This window comes from Trichomycterus rosablanca, chromosome 27, assembly GCF_030014385.1.
Source record: "Trichomycterus rosablanca isolate fTriRos1 chromosome 27, fTriRos1.hap1, whole genome shotgun sequence".
In the NCBI taxonomy this organism is placed as follows: Eukaryota; Metazoa; Chordata; class Actinopteri; order Siluriformes; family Trichomycteridae; genus Trichomycterus; species Trichomycterus rosablanca.
This window is the reverse complement of record NC_086014.1, coordinates 10,635,235-10,653,708: the sequence shown is the minus strand read 5'-3', so window position 1 is coordinate 10,653,708 and position 18,474 is coordinate 10,635,235. Positions and strand designations below refer to the sequence as shown.

Genomic DNA, 18,474 nt, shown 5'->3' with positions numbered 1-18,474 from the left:
AGCATGCAGAGAAACAGATGGACTACAGTCAGTAATTGTAGAACTACAAAGTGCTTCTACATGGTAAGTGGAGCTGATAACATGGACAGTGTGGGTAGAAACAAGGAGGTGGTTTTAATGTTATGGCTGATCGGTGTACATACAACCACATACACCCAAATTCTTGAAAAAAAAGACATGACATTTACTAGACAGCCAAATACGTGAACACATTTAATTTCCCAGCATGAATACGGCCTCAAACACACCACACAAAAACAGTGCGATCATCTTCTGAAGAAAAAATAGTTCACCATTAAAATGTAAAGCAAAAATTGTGTTTTTTATGTTATATTAAATAAAATCATTTTTATTTAAGCAAAAAACCTGGAAAGCCAGAAGCACGGCTATTAATAGCTAATTAGATCCCACAAATGCAGCACTCTACAAATAATTATAGGCACATTACAAGCATAATGGCTGTTGTACTCACGCATCTGGGTATTGATGTACTCTGATGTTTTTCCAGTGGGTGCCAATGTTGGAATGTTTCTTATTATAATGACACAAAGCTCCTAATGGAAACCAAACTGGGTGTTTTTTTTTTTAGCTTTTATAAAAACATGGGCTACCATGACTTCTAGTGATGCTAGTAGGTCTTAACCCAGTGTAGAAATAATAATAATAATAATAATAGTGCTAAAATACATTCATTTTTTTAAGTATTGTTTTACAGTGTATGGAAGGTAACAGTACATGTTTTTTTTCCCCAACACATGAAACAATGAGCTTTTTAGTTCAACTCATTCATATACATTGTGTTTTTTTCAAGGCCTAGCAGCAACAGCGAAGCCCAATCTCACCATGTACAATACCAAGAACAATCTGATGTAAAAATGGCACACCACTATCAATCTCTGGAGCAGTCGAAACACATTACTAGGACTTATTGATCCTGTTTTACCATCTGGCAGACTAACTGGTGAACTCGGATTTGGCAGATGCCAGAGAAACAATAGAGTAAGGCACCATAGTGCCTGCTGTATAGATTAGTGCTGTTTTAGATGGTTTTATGTGCCTGACCATTCACTAGTAATTACACCATATTTTAAAAGGAAATGGACATACTATTACTGAAATGGAATGGAATTGGAAGGCAGATAGAGAGCAGGCCTTAATACTCAGCATCATTATCTGACCGAGCTAATGCTTCCAAAACAGGACCAAAGGCTGTTACGGCAACAAAAGGAAAATTCCCCGTTATATTATTCTGGATGTGTTATGTAGGCATCAGAGGTCCAGAAACTTTATTCATGTTTAGAAGCTTAAAGCAGTAATATGCGAGTGTGGTAGCCTAGTGGGTAGAGCTTTGGGCTATCGATCGAAAGGTTGAGAGTTTGAATCCCAGCTCTGCCATTTAGCTTCCAAATGTTTACTATATATTCCATATTAAAACGGCACTATTATACCCAAGTTATTAGTTTTTTATGCATTTTCCTCCCGATTTAGCACACTCAATTTGTCCTCTGCTGCTGAGGGATACCCGATTGCATCCGAGGAGAGCACGTCGCTGTACACGCCTCTTCCGACAGGTGCACAGCCCTCCTCTTCTCGCCCCTGCATTCTGCACAGGTGTCTCTTCCGCCCCACACATAGTCCGGCCCCACCCTGCAGATACAGTGGCCAATAAGTATCTGCTGCAGGCACCTGGGCGTCTAAGTTATTTGTTATTTATTGCCAGTAAGAAGGATTTGAGGGTGGCATGTTGTGCTCTGACCCATCGTTACATCTACATCTTTGTATTAAAATGATAAATATCAGAGTTTAATCGAATGCTGTTTATTTTTGTAGGCTGTTAAGTTCCAGTGTCTGTTAAATTGGTGTTTTGTGTGTCTGAATTTTTGTCAGTGCTAAATAAATGAATGATATATAACAGCCACTGAAAAACCCAATAAATACAGTTATTTTGGTGTATTTTTACAGGGTAAATACTGAAGTACTGATTCCAATTCAACAACAAATAAAGTATTTATAATTGAAGTACAAACAATAAACTCATAAAGTCACATATACCCAACACAACTCTCACCTGTGAACCAGAATACACAAGAAAATAAGAAAATAATACAGGCTTTATTTTTAGCATCTGTGCATAAGATGTATACCTAAATACAAATACATCAGAGAACTGCAGGAAACAGGAAATGTAATTCAGAATGAACTCACACCCACGTATAGAACTGAAGCTTTAAAAGTTGCGTCCACTCCTGGCCAAATAGCATAATAGCATGTAATTCTGGGAAACAGGAGTGTAAATCACTGTTCCTTAGTTACAGGATCAAGTAAAGAAAATCTCAAGGTAATTACATGTAATTATGAAACAAATCCTCTTCTTTAAAGCAGTGCAAGTCTTACACACAGACTGGTGTGTAAAGGGAATTCTGATTGCCTGTCTTATTGCATTTGTCACATTAAATGATTTTAATTTAATAAGCAAAAAATGACACATTATTTAATTATGAAACCAACAATCATATGGCGCTTGTGAAGAGTATAACAGCTCACCTACGTCCTCATTCAACCAGTTTACCTCATTTGATATCGCTTGGAAGATTGTCAGTTTGAATCTCAGCTCTGCCATTCAGCCACTGTTGGGTCTTTGAGCAAGGCCCTTAACCCTGTCTGCTCCAGGGGTGCCGTACATTTGCTGACCCTGCGTTCTGACCCCAGCTTCCAAACGACTTGGGATATGCGCAAAAAAAGAATGTCCTTGTACTGTACATGTGCAAATGTATAGACACTGATCAGCCATAACATTAAAACCACCTCCTTGTTTCTACACTCACTGTCCAGCACAACACACACTAACACACCACCACCATGCCAGTGTCACTGCAGTGCTGAGAATGACCCACCACCTAAATAATACCTGCTCTGTGGTGGTCCTGACCATTGAAGAACAGCATGAAAGACAAACAGATGGGCTACAGTCAGTTATTGTAGAACTACAAAGTACTTCTTTATGGTAAGTGGAGCTGATAACATGGACAGAGTGTGTAGAAACAAGGAGGTTTTAATGTTATGGCATTCACATCAGGATATGTTACAATCGGCCCTTTAAATAACAGAAAGTGTTTAGTAGCAGGTATGACCAGTTATTACATTAGACAGGCAACTACTTTTCACATATATGCGTGGTAAAAAAAAAATTTGTCTGTTTTTAGCCTTTACCCCCGTCACTACTATCAAACTCCCACAAACTCTTAATCCGCCTCATTATCATAAGCTTTGCTTACAGAGTCGAATCTGCTTTTCTATTCAATCTGTTTGTACCAGCACTTTTCTCCTCTCCCCCCCTGTTTGATAGTGAATAGGACTATTTGTGCTGGTGTGCTGGTCATGAGTGTTGGTTGTGAATAGCCCAGGGACCTGCTGGATGCAGAAGAGCACCCATGGAGAGCAGTGTGGAAGGTTTTGGAGTAGATTCTGATAGAGACGAATCAAAGGCCAGGAAGAGGTATGAGCGCTTGTGTGATCATGAGAGTAAATGAGGGATTAAAAGGGGTTAAAAGGGGGCATTCAAACTTTTTACAAGTAAGAATTGACATTAATTAGATTTTACATGAGTCTTTTTAATAGATTTAATATTATTATGAATTATTTATGTCATTTATATTGGCGGCTCTGGATAAAATGACTTATACAGATATTACTGGTGTAAGTGGTTTTACTGGTTAATCTACAGGGTCTAAATGACTTTCTGTGAGGTAGAGAAATCAAGGGTTGCAGGATTATTTATGTAATGATAATATAGTATTTTATTCATTCATTCAGTCTGTTTTACCACCACTTTATCCTGTTCAGGGTCGTGGTGGGTACGATTCACTGGGCCCAAGGTAGGAAACACCCTGGACAGGTTGCCAGTCCATCACAGGGCAAACAAACACACACAAATACATACTTCATAATTTCTCACTCACTCACTCACTCACTTTCTTAACCGCTTATCCAATTAGGGTCGCTTTGGGTGCTGGAGCCTATCCCAGCTTTTCAATGGGTGCAAGGCACACATTAAATCCCTGGACGGGGCGCCAGTCCATCGCAGGGCAGACACACATACATACACACACATATACACACCCATTCACCTATAGGGCAATTCAGTGTCTCCAATTAACCTGACTGCATGTTTTTGGACTGTGGGAGGAAACCGGAGCTCCCGGAGGAAACCCATGCAAACTCCACACAGAAAGAACCCGGACCACCCCGCCAGGGGATCGAACCCAGGACCACCTTGCTGTGAGCCACCGTGCCGCCCACTTCGCAATTTAATATCTCCAATTAACCAGACTGCATGTCTTTGGACTGTGGGAGGAAACCTGAGCACCCGGAGGAGAAACTCAAAACAGAAAGGGCCCGGACCGCTCCGGCTGGGAGTCAAACCCAGGATCTACTTGCCCACCGGCCCACTGTGTCGCCCCTACATTATTTTACTAGCGCTTTTTTGTGTCGTCTTACTGCATATAGTACAATATGAATGAATAAATGAATGCATGGCAAAATGAACATACAGCAACCAAGCGATTGTGTTGCCATACCCTCCGTTTTAGTGAACGATTGCCAGAGTTATTAACATAATGCTGGTATAATCATAACTAGTTTTAACTTTTCTAACTCTGACATCTTTTTCTGATCAGGCCAAGCTGGTAAATGACTGATACATATGAGAAGAACAGGATGGCGCAGTACACAGTGCTGATACTGTGCCGTCTTCTTCCGTTGGCAATGTGTGCATCAGCAAGTGAGGACTTTGACTGGACCAATAATGATATGGGATCATTTCAATACAGCACATTTCCCACTGGTAATCTTTACACACTCCACTGATCCACATGAGTCAGAAGTTACATATTAACCTTACAACCAGCCCTGCTGACTCCATACATATTCATCCATAGGCCATTACAGCAATAATGTTAATGACGTCTACGGAAGCGTGTCCTTCCTGTAGCTATTTATAGACTGGATTTCTGTAGGCAGGCATTTTTATTGCACAAGCAATGGACTTGTTCTAAATACTCAAAATGAACCTACAAAAAGGGCTGTGACTTATCATGGGAAAACAATTTAGATTAGAAATGGTTTAGCTCTTACTTCTGCCGAGATCCTCATCTCTCGAGTTCTCTCTCGAATCTCGGCTGTCAACCTGGCAAGGCTGCAATTGGCTGTGCCTGAGGGAAACAGGTAAATAGGGTTCTTCAGTGCTGCTGCAAATGTGACCTCTGCTGGCTGGTCGAGGTGTCTGCACAAGGGGTAGAAGACATACAGAATGTGTGAAACAGCCAGTGAAAATGAGCAGCCGGTGACTGTATGTCAGTGGGGGTGAGTGATACTCTGCAGCTCTCCTCAATCAGTGACCACCTTGCTGTTTTAATAAGACCTTAACAAAGATTTACTTGTTACTTGCATACTGTTTGAGTTACAACAATGTGACTTAATGGTAGGAGGGTGCAGGTGCTAAACCGGCCTGTCTGCAGTCCAAACCTCTCTATAATTACAAACAAGTAAAGCATTATCAAGTGCAATATAGTATGATGAATTGTTATACTGCAGCATTCTCCTGGGGTGCTGGAGGTTCAGCATATCAGACAGAGGGAGCCTGGGATAAAGATGGCAAAGGGATGAGCATTTGGGATGTGTTCTCACACAAGAGGGGCAAAATCAACCTAAACAACACCGGGGACGTTTCCTGTGAAGGCTACTATAAGATCAAGGTGATAAACAATGCAAAATGATTTATTTTAACGTCAGTGTTATGTGCTGCATAAAATGTAAGACGTTGATGTTTAATAACAATAGTTATAAAATACAATATTATGTTAATAAAAATAATAATATAATATATTTAATAATAAAAACAGTATTTAATATAAAATATATTTTAATATATTAAAAATTTTTGAATAAAATATTTATTTATTTATTAATAATAATAACAATTACATACATTATATTAATAATATCAAATATATCATATATTTAATATTAATTAATTTATAATAATAATAATAATAATACCACTAATACTACTATTACTACTACTAATAATAATAATAACAATATATTGTATGTAATAAAAATACAATTATAAATGAATTTATTAATAATTATATTAATTAAATGCAATGTTATGTTATTAATATTAATAATATAATTAACACCAATAATAATATACTGTATTTAGTATAACTGTTAATTTATTAATAATATTAGTTAAAAAAACAATATTATATTATTAATAATCTAATATATTAAATAATAAAAATAAAAATTAGTAAACTGTATTAAATGTAAAATATATTTAAATATATTTAAAATATGTTGTATAAAATATTGATTTAATAATAATAATAATTACATACATTATATTAATAATATCAAATATGTAATATATGTATATATGTAAAACCCTGTGTGCCACAATTATTGGCTTCCCTAAACCTTCTTAAAAAATTGTAACTGGAGCATTTTCCAGGTATATTTTACTTCAAGTTGATCAAGTTGGGGTATATTTATGAGGTGACACAGGGGTCAGATTCTCTTAGACATAAAGGTGTTGATAATTGTAGTAACACTACAGACAGCATAATGTATATGTATTGCGTTATCTTTAACAGGAAGACATAATGCTAATGAAAGATATGAAGCTAAACCACTACCGCTTTTCTATTTCGTGGCCACGGATCCTGCCTAATGGAATTAAATGTAAGAAGAACGTACAGGCTGTATATTATGTGTTTAACATGGTCATTAATCCTGTAACACTGTGAGCCAGTACTGACAAGTGTTTCTTTGTTAGCTGACCACATCAATGAAAAAGGAATTCAGCACTATGACAACCTCATCAATACGCTCCTAGAGAATCAAATAACCCCTATTGTTACCATTTATCACTGGGATTTACCTCAGGTATGTATCTCAGCTAGCTCTACTATTTACATTTTTTGAGTGATAGTGATATTTCCACCCACATCTCTGATAAAACTGCTTCTCTGGAACTCTTGTGCGTATTTTCAGGCTCTGGAGGAAAATTATGGAGGTTGGCAGAACAGCAGCATGGTTCAGTTTTTTAACGACTATGCCAATCTGTGCTTTGAAAGATTTGGCAACCGTGTAAAACACTGGATCACCTTCAACAATCCATGGGTAAGAGAAAAGGACTCGCTGAGAATTGAGCCTTGATTTTCATCCAACCTACTGCAAACCAGGAACCAGAAACACACTCAGACTGATGTAATTGTGAAATCTTCATTCAGATCACGCCTTTAAGGTTGCCAGGTTTGTTTGGAGTAGAGCTACCAATTCAGTTGTAGCTCCTGAATAAATGGATTCCCTGTTATATAAATTACATATAGATTCCTGCTAAGGAGGAGCTTTGCTAGTTACCCTATTATTATTATTATTATTTTGGATGGGGGAGGGTATTCAGTTTCCATTGCTCCGACAAACAATAAGCCAGTAAGTGTGTGAGTGTTTGTTGCCCTGTGTAGGATATTTCTCCATCTTGCCCCCCGTGTGTCTGAGTAGGATTTGAGACCAACCATAAAAATCGATGATCTTTCCCTAATTAACTTTTGCAATGTAATCCATTTGTGATGAACTGGCAACCTGTCTGGGGTGTTTCCTGCATTGCAGCCAGTGCATCGGACCCACCGCGACCCTAGTAGGATGAAGCTGTGTTTAATTCAACATGATATAATGACCTAAACCTATTTCCTTTGCAGTCTGTAGCAGTGGAGGGCTATGAGACAGGTGAACATGCGCCAGGATTGAAACTGAAAGGCACTGGTGCCTACAAGGTTGCCCACAACATCATTAAGGTAAAATAGTACCTACATACATTCTCATTATATACAATCAAGCAACAAACCACAACAGAACGACTATGATTATACTTACAGGTTGTAAAAGTATCTGCCCCCTTTTGGGGGTGATCAACTCCATCCTTTCTCAATTTTAAACTCAGGCACATGCTAAAGTCTGGCACACTTATGACATCCAGTGGCGGAGCAAGCAGAAAGGTAAGGAACATGATCAAACACAAATTTGCTGATGGTTTCAATCAAATACTGTAGATAAATACAACACATAAGAGCTTTTATATATTTATACCGGCAGGCTGGGCACCTCCACGCTCAACGATTGGCTTGTTGATGCAATTATGACCCCTTCTGGCTGATCGATGGCGCCTGCACACGGGGCGCGCGGGGGGGGGGGGGGGGATGGTGATTGGATCAGGGTGTGACTCTTTGCACACAAAGCTGATCCACATATGAACAAAAGATGCAGTCGGCTATTGCACACGTGTCGGAGGGGGCGTGTGTTAGTCACGGGTCTGCTCGATCATGAGTGGAGGTTAATGCAATCAGGTCTTTGGATATAACTAGATTGGGAGGAAATGTAAAAATGGGGTTAAATGCATTCTCTGTAATGTACACGCTGGACAACTGCTTCACCAGGGGAAACCATTAAAGTATTTACAATCTGTCTGATTCCAGGTATGGTGGGCATCTCACTGTCTGCTGACTGGGGAGAACCGGTGGACGTCTCACATCAGAGAGACATCGAAGCAGCAGACAGATACGTGCAGTTTTCTTTAGGCTGGTTTGCCGCGCCCCTCTATACCGGGGATTACCCTCAAGCCATGAAGGACTATGTAGGCAAGTTAATGGTTCGGTATCTGCCATATATATTCATTTCTAACTCGGAAAGTCTTTATTCTTTAATCTTCAGTCTTTATTTGACGTCTCAAGGCAGGAAGAGTGCACAACAGGGCTTGAGTAGCTCTCGCCTCCCCACCTTCAGCCCGCAAGAGAAGAGCTACGTCAGAGGTACTTGTGATTTCTTGGGAATCGGACACTTCACAACACGTTACGTAACACAGAAGAACTTTCCTTCGAACCGTGGGAGCAGCTATTTTACTGACCGGGACTTAGCTGAGCTGGTTGACCCGCTCTGGCCTGATCCTGGTTCCGAATGGCTGTACTCTGTACCATGGGGCTTCCGTCGACTACTCAACTATGTGAAGGTATTTACACTTTTATAAAGCACCTAAACACAATAACTGTGGTTATATAAATTTGGGGAAGTTGCTATACACCAGGGTTACTTCAGATTATCAAACTGGTAGCTTAGTGGTCTAATATGCTGGCACAACACGACAAAGAGTATCAATCTGGCTGGGTCTTCAATGGACTGCAAAATGCAATATCCGGGACTGGTCCGGGTGCCAGGATGAGCAGGGAGGAGTCACATGAAACAGTGTAATAGTGTAAGCGGGGCATATAATAGCCTCAGCACTCCATGGTTATAACAGAGGTGCGTATAACTGCAAGTGGCAGTGGAAGCACAGTGGGGAATTGGAAATGACTAAGTCGGATGAAAAATAGGAAGAGAATGGTAAAGCAGTGGCACAATTTCTTCTGGTTTCTGAGGATGGCTAAAGCTCTTAGTAAGAGTTTGGTACCCTGTTTGCCAGAGTATCTGGCACAGACTGTAAACCCATTGCAGTCCACAGAAGAAACATACTGTATGTAGATGCATATATAAGGTCAGCTAAGGGTCAGTGGTTGCTACAGCTGGTTACATCCTAAGGAATCTGACTTTTAGAAGGTCGTACAGCTTTAAAACCTTTGGTTTAAATGATCTTATTTCTTTTGTTCAGTCACTGTATGGAAACCCAATGATTTACGTGACGGAGAACGGCGTCTCAGAAAAGCTGATGTGCACAAACCTGTGTGATGAGTGGAGGATGCAGTACCTCAAAGATTATATTAACGAAATGCTTAAAGGTCAGTATCTGCCATCTCTAATCATGCATTTGCTCTACCGAGTCATGTAAATAAGCCCTGTGATTCTGTCTTCTTACTCCGTCAGCGGTAAACGATGGAGTGAATGTGAAAGGATACACCACATGGTCCCTGCTTGATAAGTTTGAATGGGACGAAGGTTATTCGGAAAGATTCGGCCTCTACTACGTGGACTTTGGGAGCAAGGATAAAGCGCGCTACCCCAAAGCCTCCGTTCACTTCTACAAACGCATCATCAGCTCCAACGGCTTCCCCAATCAAAAAGAAGTGAGTTTATATGTACAGCTGCGATTCGACATATTCAACCCTATGAACCATGTGTGAAATTAGCATGTTCTCCTCATGTGCGTGTGGGTTTCCTCCAGGAGGTCAGGTTTCCTCCCACAGTCCGAAAACATGCAGTCAGGTTAATTGGAGATACAAAATTGCCTACGGTGTAAATGTGTGTTTGTCCTGCGATGGACAGCAAACTGTCCAGGGTGTTTTTTAACCTTTCGCCCAGTGAATTGCACCCACTGCAACCCTGACCAGGATAATGAATGAATTATTATGATTATGATTGTTAATATGATTATTCTTAGTATTATTATTATAATTGTTAGTATTATTATGAGTAGTAGCAGTAGTTGTATTATTATTACTATAATTATTAGTAATATTCTTAGAAGCAGTAGTAGTTATATTATTATTATTAGTATTATTATTATTATAATTTTTAGTATTATTATTATTATTATTAGTAGTAGTAGTAGTAGTAGTGGTTGTATTATTATTATTTTCATTATTATTATAATTATTATTATAATTATTAGTATTATAATTAGTATTAGTAGTTGTATTATTGTAAGTAGTAGTTGCTGTATTATTATAATTATTATTTTCATTATTATAATTATTATTTTTATTATTATTATTATTATTATAATTATTATTCTTTCATTATTATATTATAATTTATATTATTTATTATTATTATTATTATTATTATTTTTATTGCTATAATTATTATTTTTTCATTATATTATTATAATTAATATTTTCATTATTATTATTATAATTATTATTTTTTCATTATTATTATTATTATTATTATAATTCATATTATTTTTTATTCTTATTATTATAATTATTTTTGTATTATTATTAGTAGTAGTAGTAGTAGTAGTAGTTTTTTTTATTATTATTTTAATAATTATTACTATTTTAAGTAGTAGTAGTTGTTGTATTATTATAATAATGATTATTTTAGAAGGCTGTATTACTATTTTACCACTATCTGAACTACATTAAAGTATGTTATGTAATGTAAAAGCTCTGTTTATTCAAATTAACTTTTTAATATCTGTAACAGATTGAGATCTGGAAAAGACAGGCGACCGAGACCTGCACCTCTAGTAACCAGCTTCTAGCAGCAGGTCAGTACATATATGCTACTTATTTTATTAGGACAAGGACAAGGACCTTAATAAAAAAAAGCTAATTAACCAACATCACATGACAATGATAATTATATTTACAATTCATGTGTTTTAATGGTTTATCTTACTAAAAAAAATGTTGTCACGTGTCTAAAGTAAAGTTAAAGTGGGTAAAAAACACTGGCTATGTCCCAAACAGAGTAGTATTTGGTCATGTTGTACATTTAATAATGACTTAGGATTATTGCTATCATTGTGAGAATAAGCAGTTAAGCTTACTAATGCTTCTTTTGCATTTGCATTTGCATCAAGTCATAGCACAAAAACTGCTGGTATTTAGAAGCGACTTGTGATACTATCAAGGCCGATATTTTCATTTGGGGCCACTGGTGTGAATTCCTGTCATTACTGCGGGCTTAATAATCAGCCTTGATTTTTTTAACCTTACGCCTGACTATATAATCATGGCCAAGTTTAATAAAGTGGTATTTAACAACAGGTCGCTGGTTTTGCCTTGTAAGACTACACAGGCATCTGAATGTCACAGGAGGACGCAAACAAAAGAAAACCAAGTCCAATCTAGTAATAATGAATCATAAATAAAACAGACATGATTCAATGAATCAAACATCAACTATTTAGGTACCGTGATTTAAAAGCAACAACAAACATGCACACACATTTAATTCGCTTTTAAAATTCTAACAGGACTTTTCCTTTGTTTGCTCCTCCAGCTAGAAGAAACTTCAAAGAACATAAAGAACAAGCAGAAATGCCAAAGGTTTGGCGAGTTCATGATGAGGTTTAGGTTCTAGGAACTGCTTTAGGTATTTCTGAGAATTGTTTTCACATGTCATTGTTATTATCGTGTCTATTTTATTGATTTACCTTGAAAACTTTCTTTTTTTTTAGATCCACTAACTAGCCACATGGAGATGGTGACGGAGATTGTGGTTCCGACTGTTTGCACCGTCTGTATTTTGCTCAGTGCTGTTTTTCTTATGTTCCTTTTGCGAGGTCGCCTATAAAATCCCATTTCTGTTCTTCTGTTGAGCATGTTTCTCCCATAATCATTCCTGCGGCCTATCAAGCTATTAACCAGCTTCAGGAGACAATGAAATGGCCCTAATGGTGTTTCTATTTTCCACTGGAAAACATTTTAATTAGAGTTTAAGTGGGTAAGTCAAGGTTTGATGCTTAATATGGTGTACTTAAAGGTGGATTTTCATTGAGAAGAGATTTTGAATTGCAGTTTGTTTACTTACAGTGGCTTGTTGTACAGTGGAAATTCTAATATATTAAACATAATATTGTGAGATGTATAAAATTCTTGTCCTTGTTTTGTTTTTACTTATTGTATGTCTGTAAACAATTTACAACATTGGTCCTCAACCACCGGGCCGCGGACCGGTACCATGCTGTAGGTCATTTATTACCAGGTCGCATCAAAAGAATAAATAATTAGAGATCACTACAAGAGCAATTATTGTCCAAGGTGTTTTTGTCTCCTATCACCACTAGGTGGGAGCAGTGTCTTGTTGATTTTCCATTCTATAGTTATTCCACTTTAAATCCTCCCGCCCCGGGTGGTCCGTAAAATTAAATCTTATATGAAACCGGTCCGTGGTGCAAAACAAGTTGGGGACCGCTGGTCTACAACATATCAAGTACATTGTTTACCACAATATACTGACATGATAAAATATACTCACGGAGGTTTGGATCTCAAGCCGACAGGGGCGTCCAGGGTACAGTTGTCGTGCCCGAGGTAGGAAGGTCATCTGGGTTGCCTTGCTGCTGCAGAAATATAAGCAAAATATTAGATATGTATTCATATTGTAATAAATAATATGTTTCCTGTTCAGTGTCTTTCAATCCTTCTGCATGGAATCTACGGCTTTTTCTTTGTGTATTTGAGTTCCATTCCATTTCCTGCAGCAGACTGTGTTAAGTGACGACGGTTTTCTGAAGCACAGACTACACAGACATTTCTCCGGATCTATTCACAATATTATGTACAGTAAATGGTAAAAAACTCAATTATTTGCAATCTTAAGTTGCTACATGGTTTATCTTTTACAAAGCCTAATTAGGTTGGTTAGATAAGGAATAAGGAAGATTATAAATCATTCAGGACAGTAAACAAATCACAGATTATTGTTTTATTGCATTTTTCTGGAAATGCAGTTTGTAGATTACCAGCTCATTGCATATACTGTATGTTCCACTACAATGCTATTTTTATGACATCACAACACTTACTCAGGTATATACAGCCATTAAGATAGAATACAGTATTAATTCTGAACACCACATGTATCACACAAACAAGAAAAGTACCTCATTACAGAGCCTTTAGTTTTTCTTTCCTGACCAGTGTAATCCAAATCACACAATCTTTACAGCACGATTTTTTTAATTGACACATTTCGAGACCGATATGATTGGGCCCCGGCTGAATCTGTTAAGGACGTGAGTCATTCCCTCACCAGAGAGAACGTGGCAGAACTAATAGACTCTTGACGGAGATGACGTGTTCATTTATAGCTAAAATGCTCGGGTTTATTTAGGTTTAAAGAGCACAGTTGAAAAAGGGAGTTAATCTGAATTTCAAGCTTAATTGAAGGTTAATCATGTTTTCAAGTATTAGAATGTAATATACAGGTAAATTTTTGTAAAACTAGCCACAAACACAACAGCTTATGTACATTATAACCTGTTTTACAGAACGAAATTGGTACTTAAAATAAAAATAACACATAATTGTACATATCCCATGTACTCCTACCATAGCACATTCATAACAGTAAATGAAACAGTAATAAAATACATTAGCTTGCATTTGTCACAGGTACAAAAATTCAGTATTAGAATCTGCTTTGCATATTATATTAAACATGTTATTAAGAATGTATTCAATCCCAGTCACACCTTTAAAAATATACCCCAAGCAGACCAGCCGGGAGGACCAGCAGTCTAATACACTAGCCCACTATTGTGTTGTGGCGAGTTTGAGCTTTTGAGTCTAGGCCAGCAGTGCTACCGACTTGTCCATGCGCTTAACAGACACATAGCTGCTGCACAAGCAGCGATAAAATACTTACATTCTGTAAGAATCCACCACTGGTCATTACCCTAAAAGCTACAGGTTAGTTGCTGTTCAGTCCAGGGTAAACAAGAGCTAAACAAGAAGGTGCACTCGCACAGCTTTTTAGTGACGTGTCTATAATATATTATATACGATCATTTATGTTGTCATTTTAGAGAAAAATAAAACACCATATATTAAAATACACACTAAATTACAAAAGCATCTCCTTAGCAACCTGTAGCTCAAGAAATAACATTAGAAGCTTAAATGGCAATACTCTCTTTCCAGGCTGTAGCCATGAACTGAATATTAGGGTGAGGTTAGGGTTAGGGCTGTTCTTTATGCTTTACAACTGTTTTGGGTCAATGGAAAAAATGGAAAATGGAAAAGAATCTGACCGATAAGGTCAATTGAGTGAATGTATGGCATACACCAAGAGAATGACACAGGTCTGATCCATAGACGCCTAAAGTTGGGGTGTCTGGTGTAAGGGCTCAGTTATGCTGGCATGCTTTAGGTCCATTTGTTTTCAGTATGATGGAACATTCAGATACTAATAGGTTGTGTCCAATATGCCATAATGAGATAGATCTCAGATAAATGTGATAAGTGCAGATGATGTGAGGGGTATTTTGCTGCCAGGGTTTGGGTTCGCTTGCCCCCCAAGAGAAAAGGTCAACATCTAAACAGGATGAACTTTATTGAAACAGCCAGAATTTTGGAACTAAATAAATCTAAAACATTGCATTAACGGGCAAGGTGATTGGTTGGCACTGCACTCTATTACGCAACCCCATATTACGCCACCACTGAAATCTGGGTTAGAATCTCAGTGTCGCTATCGGCTAGCTGGGCGTCTACATGGGCTGTGTCAGGATCGGCTATGTATTAACTTTTGATAGACTGAGCGCAAGGCTCAAAGCGCAGGATCACCCTAAACTGGGCGACGGTGTTTCCTGGTGATATCGGACCCCCCATGACCCTGACTAAGATAAAGGTAAATGACATAAATCAGGTGTTTAGTTGATACATCAGTTCCGGGTTCATGTCTCACCTCTGAAACCTGCATGGTCGGGCAATTTACATACACAGTGACCATGTCTGAGGTGGAATATTATTATAATATTATCTATTAACACAAATAATTAATAAAACAATTAATATTGGTTAAATCTGCTGGTTAATCTGCTGATTAATTTTTTTCTCTGTTAGTTGACCCTTCTGTGCATCCAGCCTGGCATTTAAGCGTTAAATACTGCTAGAAACCTTATGCACATGGTATAGGGATATGTTGTGAGTGCAATCCAAGCAAGGTGCACAGTATAAAAAGCACAATTAATAAACACTATAAGAAGCACAATGCAACATTTGTGCTTATTTATATATTCCTTCAGGGATCCACGCACCAGTACAGAACACCAGTCTGCTCATTTAATCACTCAGTCAAACCTGGGGCAGGTTATAATAGCCAGTCCACCTTCTGCATGAGGAGATGGGGGATACCGGGATGTCCGCGTAAACCCGCGCGTATAAAGATAACACGGCACACTCAGAGCGCAAGGATCAAACCGGCGTCCTCGGGGCATACATTGCTCTGTGGCACCCATTCTAGTCTTGGAGAAAGTGTATTATGTCTTCCATGTCCTCCATAAGCGCGCTATTATGAGCGCACTGTGTACTCCACGTGTAAAAGACGCGCAGTCAGGAGCGCACGGTACGTTTGCGCGCTTTCAGCTTCGCAGAAAAATGTCTTTTATTTTCCTTCTAAACTCAGTGCGCGTAAGGCAGTAAATAACAGGATTTAAGCAGCTGTTAGTGTGCGCAAGACACACGGTCAGCGGGAACACATAGGTGTGCACGACGTAGTAAGCCTTGTTCCAGCGCGCCGCGTTTAACTTGACCAGGACACCCCAAAGGGTCACGGCGTGATTGGGCGTCCAGCACAGAAAGAAAGCCAGGATGACGATGGCGACCGATCTGGTGACTCCGGCTCTGGGTTTTAAACTGCGGCGGCGCACGAGTCTCAGAAGTAGCAGGTAGCTGATGGAGACCACGGCCATCGGAATGACGAACGCGAGCAGGATCTTTTGCAGGTGGTACGCGGCTAACCAGCGCTGTCCGTCCGGAAAGCGCAACAGACACAGCTCCTCTCCTGCCACCTCGGTGACCGTGGAGAAAATAAAAGTAGGCGCAGTCGCAGCAATCGCCAACATCCACAGAACTGCGGCGACTCCTTTGACCCAGGTGCTGCGTCCACCTGATGCCACGCACCGGTACCGCGCAACGCTCATCGCTGTGAGGAAGAAAACCCCCGCGTACATGTTCATCACAGTCGCCGAGAGGACAAGCTTGCACATGGCGTCTCCAAACGGCCAGCTGAAGTCCAGCGCAGCATCAGCCGCCCAGAAGGGCAAAGTAAGCGCAAACTGCAAATCAGTAACAGCCAGGTGCAAGATGAATACATTGGTGGCTGATTTGCTGCGGGCTTGACTCGCACGGATGAAGAACAGCACGAATAGGTTGCCCACCAGCCCTGCCAGGCAGACCACCGAGTACGTAAGGGAGATAAAGCACCGCAGAAGCAGACTGCCATCCGCGGACAAGTCTATATCCTCCAGACTTCCAAAACTCACTGAAGTGTTCCCGGTCATGCTCCGAAAGAACAGATCTTCAGTCGGACCCTCCGGTGATGCAGCCTCAGTGTTACCCATGACGCCGCCGCACAGAACTGACTGACAGCTCGTCCCTGGCATGTGTGCGTAACCGTGCGTAAAAGTGTGGCTTCCCTGACTCTACACCCCGCCCCGCCTTAGCTATTGGTGAGTCTTCTTTGATTGAACATCTGTATTAGTCTAACCTGGATCTAAACCTCAAACTGCGACAATTGCTTAAAACAAGTTGTGCTTTAGTTGAGTCGTGCTGGATTCTGCGCCAAATGGAAACACTGTGGAATACAGCCTGGGCAGGATGCCAGTCCATCGCAATACCTTCTGCATGTTTGGGGGAGAAGGGGAAAATCAGATGACCCACCAGACAACCCAGAAAAAATAAAGACAGTGACTGAAGCAAAATTCAAACCCAGGTACCCAAAGCCCTGAAGCGATCTGGCACCAATACCAAGTAAATAAAGACAGAAAAAAGACACAAACCTCAGATAAATGTGATAAGTGCAGATGCTGTGAGGGGTATTTTGCTGCCAGGGTTTTGGATCACTTGTGCCCTTAGATAAAGGGTCGACGCAAAGCCAACATGTAAACATGATGAACTTTATTGAAACATCCAGAATTTTGGTGTTTGATTGGCACGGTGCTTTATTAAACCTGGATTAGGATCTCATTGGTGCTACCAGTTAGCTGGGCGTCTACACGGGCTATTTCATGATCGGCTGTGTCTTAACGTTTGTGCAGAATCACCCTAAAGTGGGCGCCAGTGTTTCCTGGTGATACCGGATTTCAGTCTGGGAGGTTAATGAGCACATTTAGCAGCGCTGTTATAAAACGAATTCATCAGCCATTCTACTCACACTCATGCTAACACCTGTCTTATCTTTTATAACACTATCTCTCCTTTTCCATTAGTAGATGTTCCACCAACCAAAAACATTTGGGGCCGTAAAAAGCACATTTCTTAACGTCTCCTGCAGCCTGTTTGGAGAAAGTGATACTTTAATTCTCGTCTCTAAGTGTTTACGGTTGAACCTTTCTGAACTGGCAGCTGTTTAATGTACAATATAGAATATGGTTCTGTTCTAGGACCTTGACCTCCTAATCAGATACTTTAACGTCAAACTCACAGCAGTTTATTTCTATGTCTATGATTAGAAGAACTGACTAGCTGAGACAGTGGTAGCCTAGTGGGTAGAGCGTTGGGCTATCAATCTGAAGATGCCATGCAGCCACTGTTGGGCTCTTGAGCAAGGTCCTTAACCCTCCCAGCTCTATGGGTGCTGTAAAACGGCTGACCATGCTCTCTGACCCCAACATTCCCAACAAGCTGGGATACATATATGACAAATAAAGGCATTCTATAAGCACACGTTTCTCTATATTATTGTGTGCTGTATTTAAGATCCATAAAGAGGCTAAACCCTTAAAAAGAGCTTCCAACAATTAGTAGT

At 39.4% G+C, this 18,474-nt stretch overlaps 2 protein-coding genes across 4 annotated transcripts; one reads left to right on the top strand and one right to left on the bottom strand.

Moving 5' to 3' along the window:
- The first annotated feature begins 4,716 nt into the window (after nucleotides 1-4,716).
- Nucleotides 4,717-12,593, top strand: lctla (lactase-like a). Of its 3 annotated transcripts, XM_062989520.1 has the most exons (13): nucleotides 4,717-4,843; nucleotides 5,593-5,753; nucleotides 6,657-6,744; nucleotides 6,839-6,948; nucleotides 7,057-7,185; nucleotides 7,764-7,859; nucleotides 8,006-8,060; nucleotides 8,538-8,703; nucleotides 8,797-9,067; nucleotides 9,704-9,830; nucleotides 9,916-10,115; nucleotides 11,200-11,263; nucleotides 12,179-12,593. In XM_062989520.1, the coding sequence occupies exons 1-13, from the start codon at nucleotides 4,717-4,719 to the stop codon at nucleotides 12,292-12,294; spliced, it is 1,710 nt and encodes a 569-aa protein (XP_062845590.1). In that variant the 3' UTR covers nucleotides 12,295-12,593. The 3 variants fall into 3 exon arrangements, with proteins under 3 accessions (XP_062845590.1, XP_062845591.1, XP_062845592.1); XM_062989521.1 differs by lacking the exons at nucleotides 4,717-4,843; nucleotides 5,593-5,753; nucleotides 6,657-6,744; ... (1 more) ...; nucleotides 9,916-10,115; nucleotides 11,200-11,263 and having other exon boundaries at nucleotides 7,096-7,185; XM_062989522.1 differs by lacking the exons at nucleotides 4,717-4,843; nucleotides 5,593-5,753; nucleotides 6,657-6,744; ... (2 more) ...; nucleotides 9,916-10,115; nucleotides 11,200-11,263 and having other exon boundaries at nucleotides 7,096-7,185.
- Nucleotides 12,594-16,087: 3,494 nt separating this feature from the next.
- On the bottom strand, nucleotides 16,088-17,110 carry rxfp3.3a1 (relaxin family peptide receptor 3.3a1). The gene has a single exon (XM_062989315.1). The coding sequence runs from the start codon at nucleotides 17,108-17,110 to the stop codon at nucleotides 16,088-16,090; it is 1,023 nt and encodes a 340-aa protein (XP_062845385.1).
- Between the last annotated feature and the right edge of the window lie 1,364 nt (nucleotides 17,111-18,474).

Bases quoted from the DNA above. Each gene is read 5' to 3' on its own strand.
- rxfp3.3a1 (XM_062989315.1), bottom strand. From the start codon at position 17,110: ATGCCAGGGACGAGCTGTCAGTCAGTTCTGTGCGGCGGCGTCATGGGT.
- lctla (XM_062989520.1), top strand. From the start codon at position 4,717: ATGGCGCAGTACACAGTGCTGATACTGTGCCGTCTTCTTCCGTTGGCA. The intron at 5,754-6,656 runs GTGATAAACAAT...TATCTTTAACAG, and splicing joins AAGGCTACTATAAGATCAAG to GAAGACATAATGCTAATGAA. The intron at 7,186-7,763 runs GTAAGAGAAAAG...TTTCCTTTGCAG, and splicing joins TCACCTTCAACAATCCATGG to TCTGTAGCAGTGGAGGGCTA.